The 8,905-nt window shown below is 43.8% G+C and overlaps 1 protein-coding gene across 1 annotated transcript; it reads right to left on the minus strand.

Annotated features, from left to right (window-relative positions):
- Positions 1 to 6,808: 6,808 nt before the first annotated feature.
- Positions 6,809 to 7,279, minus strand: LOC133028335 (lactose-binding lectin l-2-like). Its single transcript, XM_061095531.1, has one exon. The coding sequence runs from the start codon at positions 7,277 to 7,279 to the stop codon at positions 6,809 to 6,811; it is 471 nt and encodes a 156-aa protein (XP_060951514.1).
- Positions 7,280 to 8,905: the final 1,626 nt, after the last annotated feature.

Below are 8,905 nucleotides of genomic sequence, written 5' to 3' on the forward strand. Positions count from 1 at the left end.
CACAGTCAACCAATGAGTGAAGTCACCTGTCTCACCTCACCTGTCTCACCTCACCTGTCTCACCTCACCTGTCTCCCCTCCCCTCACCTGTCTCACCTCACCTGTCTCACCTCACCTGTCTCACCTCACCCGTCACACCTCACCCGTCTCACCGCACCCGTCTCACCTCACCCGTCTCCCTTCACCTGTCTCTCCTCACCTGTATCACCTCACCTGTCTCCCCTCACCTGTCTCACCTCACCCGTCTCACCTCAGCCGTCTCCCCTCACCAGTCTCACCCGTCTCACTTCACCCGTCTCACCTCACCCGTCTCTCCTCACCTGTCTCCCCTCACCTGTCTCACCTCACCCGTCTCTCCTCACCTGTCTCTCCTCACCTGTATCACCTCACCTGTCTCCCCTCACCTGTCTCACCTCACCCGTCTCCCCTCACCTGTCTCACCTCACCTGTGTGAACTCACCTTTGAGTCAAACTGAAGAGACGTCTTCACCTTCAGAGGAAACAGATGAACTGATGTTTCTCCTTTACGTCTTTTATCTGCACATGAATCTGTGACGTCTCATATGTCAACAAACCACGAGTTCACTCCTTCATATTACCCCCCCCCCCAGGTTGCTAGGAACCTGGGTGTGACCCTCGACAGTCGACTCTCCCTCACTGCCAACATCACGTTCAACACAATGAACATGAACCTCTTGTGTCGCCCTAGCAACGCTAAAAAACCACATTAGAACCTGGCAGACGCCGAGAAGACGAAACTTGACTCTAGAGGAAGTTAAACTCATAACAAAGTTTCTGAACCACATATTAGTTTATTCTATTAGTTTATTCTAATGTCGCTCCATAGTTCAATTGTTATTTAGTAACTTGAACTGGACTCTCCCTCACTGCAAACATCACCGCAACAACACGTTCAACACAATGAACAAGAACATCTTGTGTCGGCCTCAGAAAACTAACAGACCAGTTGACCTGTAGACACATGCTGCACGCCATCGGGAGAACACGCCCCCTCTGAGCGAGAAGGCAGGCTCTGGTCCAGGCTCTGGTTCAGGTTCTGGTCCAGGCTCTGGTCTAGGCTATGGTTCAGGCTCTGGTTCAGGTTCTGGTTCAGGATCTGGTTCAGGTTCTGGTTCAGGATCTGGTTCAGGTTCTGGTTCAGGTTCTGGTTCAGGTTCTGGTTCAGGTTCTGGTGCAGGCTCTGGTCCAGGCTCTGGTCCAGAATCTGGTTCAGGATCTGGTTCAGGTTCTGGTTCAGGTTCTGGTTCGGGCTCTGGTCCGGGCTCTGGTCCGGGCTCTGGTCCGGGCTCTGGTCCGGGCTCTGGTCCGGGCTCTGGTTCAGGTCCTGGCAGTAGAGTGTAATATTCTTTATTGATATTTATCTGCTCTGTACGTTCATCGGAGCAGATTTGAACAGTCATGATTTAATGTGCTGCTCTGGATCAGATTATCCAATCATTTATTTTCTAGTAAAAAAAACACATTTATTCAAGTTCTCTAAAACAGGAATCAGGTTTTTCCTCGTTTATACCGACGCTGACGTTTCCTCCTGAAGAGATTTTGGTTTTTCTGTGTTAAACAAACAACGTTATTTTCTACTGACAAATTATTTCTTTGTGCAACTGAAACTTAAAGAAATGTATTTTCCTGAAACTCTGAAAGATCCGAGTGCATTAATCTGCTCAGAGGCCACATGGTAAAATCATAGTTTATTAAAGCGTCAACAGGAGGAACAATTAAAACATGTTCATAGATGTGTTGATACAGAATATGAGCTGATCCTATAAAACTGTCTGTGACAAAGGCAAAGATAAAAACCCATAAACCACAAATACAAAACAACGCAGATATAAAAATAACTATGGACAGAAAACTCAAAGTCGTCAGAGTATCGTACTTACTTACTCACGCCTGAAGGGGGCGGGGCTACCGTCACTGTCGAGACTTTGATCAACAACATCCACTTGAAATTGAAGTGCGTGGATGCTCAGGCACAGTCAGCAGCCAATCAGCAGCGAGCAGCACAGCTTCAATTCAAACCCTCAGTCTGACTGAGTGTGTGAGCGTGGTCGTCGGACGCCGCTGGGCGAGCCGTGCACTCTGAACCGGTAAACACACGTGAACTCCTCGTGGCCCCAGTTGGACCAAACCTTCACCTCCAGGATCTGGAACATCTGATCGTTCTCCTCCTGTTGAAACAGAAACATTATGATACGAGTGCAGTGAAGTCACAGATAAAGTTTGGCTTCCTCAGCTGTTGACTCACCAGCATCACAATGAGATTTTCAACCGTCGCAAAAAGTAAAAGATAAAACAAGTTCAATTTAAAACGTTTTTAGAACAAAATAGACAGTTGTTCATTTAAAAACTTGAATCATTCACCTTTCTGCTAGCCAGACGTCTGATATATGAATCTGATACTACTCTTATGGAAGGAGCAAACACCCCCCACATTCACTAGATGGATTAGAGACATCATGTATTTCTTGAAACTGGAGAAAATCAGATATACTCTGAAAGGTTCCATACAGAGCTTTGAGAGAACCTGGACCCCCTTTTTGTCGTACTATGAGAGCATACAAAGCCCACTACAAGAGGAAGACTAGATGGCAACCCCCCCCCCCCCCCTTTTATTTTTTATTTCTTTTAAAATTATATTTACCTATTTATTCTATTTAATTATTTTATTTTATTTTTTCGTCTCTTTAATTAATTTCCCTCTTTCTTTCTTTTTTTTTCTTTGTCTTGCAGCAGTGATGAATGCAATTGTATTGTATTGTATTATAATAATTTAATATGCCTATATACATATATATATATATATATATATATATATATATATATATACATTCTATGTACAGCTGCATGGGGTATGCTGGCCGGGGGTGGGTGGGTAGTATTGTGGGTAGGGGTATATCCATTAGATTTGTGTTTATAATTGTATAATTGTACTGAGTACCCAAAGAAAACCAATAAAAAAAATGTTAAACAAAAAAAAAACTTGAATCATTATCATTGGAAGGAAAACACTCCTTCATACTACCCCCCCACAACTCTGTAACGTCTCATATGTAAACAAACCACGAGTTCACTCCTTCATATCACCCCCCCCCCCCCCCCCAGGCTGCTAGGAACCTGGCTGTGACCGACAGTCGACTCTCCCTCACTGACAACATCACTGCAACAACACGTTCAACAGAATAAACATGAACATCTTGTGTCGCCCTGGGAAAACTAACAGACCAGTTGACCTGTAGACACATGCTGCACGCTATCGGGAGAACACGCCCCCTCTGAGTGAGAAGGCAGGTTCTGGTCCAGGATCTGGTCAGAATATTGTGCTTGAAGTGTTCAGATATTTCTTTGTTGTCGTCACTGCAACACAACTGAAGTTTAACAAAGCAACACACTGATGAACAGGAACTTAAAAACGAGACTTTGTGATTCATGAAGTTGTGATGAGCATTATGTCTGAACCGTTTGATAGTTCAGATAATTAGAGAGATGACACTCAGATGAATCGATGATATGAAATGATTGTTTGCTGCAGGTTCATTTTTGCCAACTACACGAACACGTGGAGACAAACTACTCTAGATTAGAATCATTAAACGTCAGAGAGGCTGCAGCTCCACGTCAACATTCATGTTTATTACGTCCTCATGTCTCTTTCTTTTTGCCCTGAGTGCTGTCTCACAGGCACAACTTCCTGTCCATCATTCCTCACTTCAGAACTGAAGCAGAATCATTATTATTTGTGTTGCATTTTTGTTTGTCGGTGATTGTGTATTTACTCTGTGTTCAGTCTTTGTCCAGTTTCCTTGAGTATTTATGTCACTTTTTAACTTCTTTGCCTCAGATCTATGAGCTGGAGCTGCAGGTCTCTAGCCTGACGTTGTCAGACTCATAATTCTAGTCAGAATATGAGTCTGATACTGCTCCATTGGGCTGTGATTATGTGTTTCAACCGAAACAGGAAAAAAAATGCCTCTTCGCTCAATTGAATAGACCTTCAACCAATCAGAGCAACGTCGTATGTGACGTATGTAAAGCGACGTTGTGAGTTATTTACTAAGTCAGACAGTCAAGACTTTCTCTTACCATTTGTAAGTAGGGGTGTCACGATACCAAAAATTCAGTAGTCGGTGCCAAAACCAGTAAAATAACACGATTCTCGATGCCAATTTCGATACCACGGTAAAAAAAACAACAACACAGCGTGTTTCCTCATTGAGATCTTTATTACAAGATGAACAACTCTTCTGGCAGTTAAACAGAATCCGTTCAATGTTACACTTGTAAATAAGCGCTGCTGCACTCCTAAGCCCCGCTGAGAGAGCAGCTAGCCTCTGAGAGCTAGCTCGATTTGACGGTTCTCGACCTCTCAGTCCGGTTGTTCTCACTCCCAGAACCCCTCACCCAGACCCGGGTCTGTCCGGGTTCCCTTCCCGTGGACTGATGGTCCGTGTGCGGACATGAAGCCGAGCAGCGGAGGCTAGCCCCGGACTGCTACCTCCAGCTGCTAATCCTCGCTGTGCTGCGTTCAGGGCAACCTCGTTCAGGGCAACCTCCTGCCACATAGCGAACATGCAATAGTTTGATCGATGAAAAAATAATGTCCACCTCGTCGTGCACGCCGAGTTGCATCGCCATGCCTTGATCGCGTTTCTCTGTTCCTCTTTCAAAATGAATGCGCTATCAATGTCTTCTAAAACAGACTCGATGGCATCGACACATCTCAGCTCTCCAGCGGCAGCCATGTTTGTTGAAAACTATTTCAACCGAGGCGCTCTTTGGTGACGTGGTTGATTACGTTTACTGTTGATCATCTGTCCATCATCGTATAAAGCCCGCCCTGACAGTTTGATTGGTCCAAACAGCTTCTGCTCGGGCATAATTTCTCCCCAACGGAGCGACTCCAGACCGAACTTCCCGACCTCAAATGTTGTGGGCGGGGCTAAATTCGTCTGGCACCCAGGCTAGCAGGTTTCATCCTCTGGCTTCAGTCTCTTGTTTCACTCAGAACTTTATCCAACCTGCAGCACAAGTGCTTTGCATCTGATTTACCATGAGCTCCTGGAGGTGGCGCTCTTTTCTCACAGCTCATGGTCTCTCAGGACATATATAGTGCACAGCCGTGGCCAAAAGTTTTGAGAATGACACAAATATACATTTTCACAAAGTCTGCTGCTCAGTTTTTATAATGGTAATTTGCATAAACTCAAGAATGTTATGAAGAGTGATCAGATGAATTGCAATTCATTGCAAAGTCCCTCTTTGCCACGAAAATGAACTATACAAAGGCTTCAGAGGCCAGGATATTGCTGCCAGTAAGATTGCACCTAAATTTACCATTTATCGGATCATCAAGAACTTCATAGAGAGAGTTTCAATTGTTGTGAAAAAGGCTTCAAGGCGCCCAAGGAAGTCCAGCAAGCTACAGGACCGTCTCCTAAAGTTGATTGAGCTGCAGGATCGGGGCACCACTAGTGCAGAGGCTGCTCAGGAATGGCAGCAGGCAGGTGTGAGTGCATCTGCACCTTATATATACAGTCTATACAGTCTTCCCGGACCAGCAGGTTCAGGAACAGCTTCATCCCTGCGGCTGTCACCACAGCCGAACTCTGCATAGCAGCCCCCACCCCCCACCCCCAACCCCCACACACACACACACCTTCTCCACTGACTATACTTCCCCCCTTCACCCTGGCTTGGACTGCCACACCCCCTCCTCCAACCACTGAACATTTGAACATTCGTACATTGCACTGACTGTTACTTTTTTTTTTTTTATATACTGTATTATCCTGCCTATAGTGTATTCATATTTATATATATATTTATATTTTTAGCCTGCTCATAGTGTATTCATCGTCCTTATATCTTTCAATTCCTGTTAATACTGTTTTATTCCATTTATATTTCTACTGTACAGATCCTATTTATTACATTTTCACTTTAATATGCACAAACATTTTCACATCTTCACTTTAATAAGCACAATTACTCTGCACTTTACTGCCTTTTTTGCACTTCTGGTTAGACGCTATACTGCATTTCGTTGCATATGTACTTGTACTGTGCAATGACAATAAATTTGAATCTAATCTAATCTAATCTATGATCTGCACGCACAGTGACACAAAGACTTTTGGAGGATGGCCTGGTGTCAAGAAGGGAAGCAAAGAAGCCATTTATCTTCAGGAAAAACACCAGGGACAGACTGATATTCTACCAAAGGTACAGGGAGTGGACTGCTGAGGACTGGGGTAAAGTCCTTTTTTCTGATGAATCCCCTTACCGATTGTTTGGGGCATCTGGAAAAAAGCTTGTCTGGAGAAGAAAAGGTGAGCGCTACCATCAGTCATGTGTCGTGCTAACAGTGAAGCATCCTGAGACCATTCATCTGTGGGGTTGCTTCTCATCCAAGGGAGTGGGCTCACTAACAAGTTTGCCAAAGAACACAGCCATGAATGAAATGAAATGGCTGTGAATGAAATTAACTAGTCAAAGTTCAGAGGGTTAGTTCAGGATAATTTTTATTGGGATGATTAAGGTGTCAGTAATCCTGACTGTGAGTCTCATGTCTTGTGTTGTTCTGATTAAGTTTCTTGATGAAACTCGGTCCTCCATAGATTGTGCCCACAAATCTAAACAAAACAATGACCCTGCAGCCTTATGTGTTGAGGACATCATCATCATTTCACTGCACGACATGTAAACGACAAACACTTCTGAATTTAAATGCAGGAGGTGATTTGATGAAGAGAGCTCCTGCGTGCTGACTGTTTCTCGTGCCTCATAGATATCACTGAGGACACATGATGCGAGATGCACACACAGAGGCAAGACTGGTATCACAACGTAGATCATTCCATTTCTTACGACTGTTCTTTTCAACACAGTGTTCAATTCCTTTATAGTTGTCTGCCTGTCCTGGGGCCCAAAGGAGAAACCTAGCCGGACAACCATCAGACCACATCCAGCGGCCTTCTTTGTGGAGGTCGCTGAGTCCGATCCAGGTCATTCCTTCAGCAGGGTCAAAGTTCTTGATCAGGGCTGTGATGAAACGATGTTCATCCAGACTGTGGATAGACACCAGGTTGGCTCCCTGTGACACACAGTAGAGCTCTGCATCGGCCCAGCTCCGCCTTGTGGCTACGTACTTGTAGCAGCGGTTGTTGAAGCTGGACCAGAACAAGGGACAGTTTCCACACTGCAGCTGGACCTCAGACACAGCACCAAGGGTCAGGGCGACCAGGAGGAGGAGCAGGATCATGGTGGTCTCTCTCTCTCTCTCTCTGTCACAGGAGCAGGACGAGGGGCTGGAGATGATCTGCACTGTTGGATGAGAATGAGAGTTTGAAGGAGACAGGTGGGCAGGCTGCGATCCAGATTATACCCCATCCTATGATGAGTCCTCTGAAGGTGGGATCAAAGACCGTCCAGCAACTCAAGGAGATCAAAGTCAAACAAAGAAATACCTCTTATGTTACATATTTAACAGACATTGTTATTAGTATGTCAATATTCATCTATTATCAGAGCCTGTTTGACTTTGGCCATTGTGACGATAAACAAGATCTTGTTATCAAACCCTTATGACAAACAAATGTGATATAGGTTTAACCTACAACTTTAATAAATAGTAAATTGTGTATAATATACATCTTCTCTGTATACAAGCTGTTTTCGTATTGGTGCATATCAGCCAACATATCTAAGGAATCATTCCAGTTTACACACATTCTGTGTATAAATTACAATGATTCTGAAGTTATGATTCTATTTTATAGAATCATATTCGAAACTTGATATTTTGCATTTTAACCATCACTTTTACAGAAATATCAAGAAAAACAACCAAAAACAGGCAGCTCCAAGTTTAAGATTTAAGAAATGTTTTGAGTATGTGTAAAGAAAAATGCAAATCTTATTAATACATGATCATATTAAGAAAGATTTGAAAATCGTATTGTAATCTAACAGCTAGAAAATATGTGTATAACTAAAAAATTACAAAGGGTTCCTCTTTAAAAAAGCTTGTGCACCCCTAGAGGTGCATGCACACCACTGAGTGAATCCCTGATGAAGATTAATACAAGTGACCACGAGGCAATTCATGTTTTTCAGAATGATCACACATTTGTGACTGTACACCTCAAAGGGTTGAAATGTTTTTCCTTCTCAGTAGGAGATGCACTTGAGACCGTCGTTGAAGAGATGAAGCAGCAGGTACCAAGACTCTGTTTCAGATGGAGCAGACAATACCTCAAACGCTCCCGACCATCCATTTCATAAGTGATCCAGACTCATGACTCATCTAGGTTCCTGACAAACTGATTTTTAACCATGACAACATTGCAGAGCAGATCATACTGGACAGGCTTGAATCTATAGAGAGAGACAGCAACATGTGTCACACCATGACCAGCTATGGTGTGACACCACTATTGGAAAAATAAAAAACTCATTGGCTCAGTATCGTAATTCAGACTGGGTCCAGGAGTAGTCATGAAAATATATGTTAAATAAATGTAAAATATATGTTTTCCGTCTATAACCTTTGAAGGTTCTGACGCTCCCTCAGTTTCCAACTGGACACATCTGGACTGGTTTTGAAACCAAGCAGACTCTGCTGCTGATCCTGTCAAGGGCCAGCAGGGGGCCCCGGCGAGTCCTCCGATCAGGAGCCAGGGGTCAGATAGAGAGAGAGTGAGAAAACAAGGAACTGATCTTAAATCTCATCAAGGTTCTCTGAGTTGATTTATTTCCCAGCAGCCCCCTGGGCTCTCAGCCTTTATTTCCATGAGAATTTATGGAGATTTTCTAAAGTAATTCTGAGGGAAATCTGTTGAATAAAAACTGAGTTTGATTTCCAGACGAGAACTAAGCACCTTCCCTG

The sequence above is a fragment of the Limanda limanda genome, chromosome 21 (assembly GCF_963576545.1).
Source record: "Limanda limanda chromosome 21, fLimLim1.1, whole genome shotgun sequence".
Taxonomy (NCBI): Eukaryota; Metazoa; Chordata; class Actinopteri; order Pleuronectiformes; family Pleuronectidae; genus Limanda; species Limanda limanda.

Coding starts and splice junctions, on each gene's coding strand:
- LOC133028335 (XM_061095531.1), bottom strand. CDS start 7,279: ATGATCCTGCTCCTCCTCCTGGTCGCCCTGACCCTTGGTGCTGTGTCT.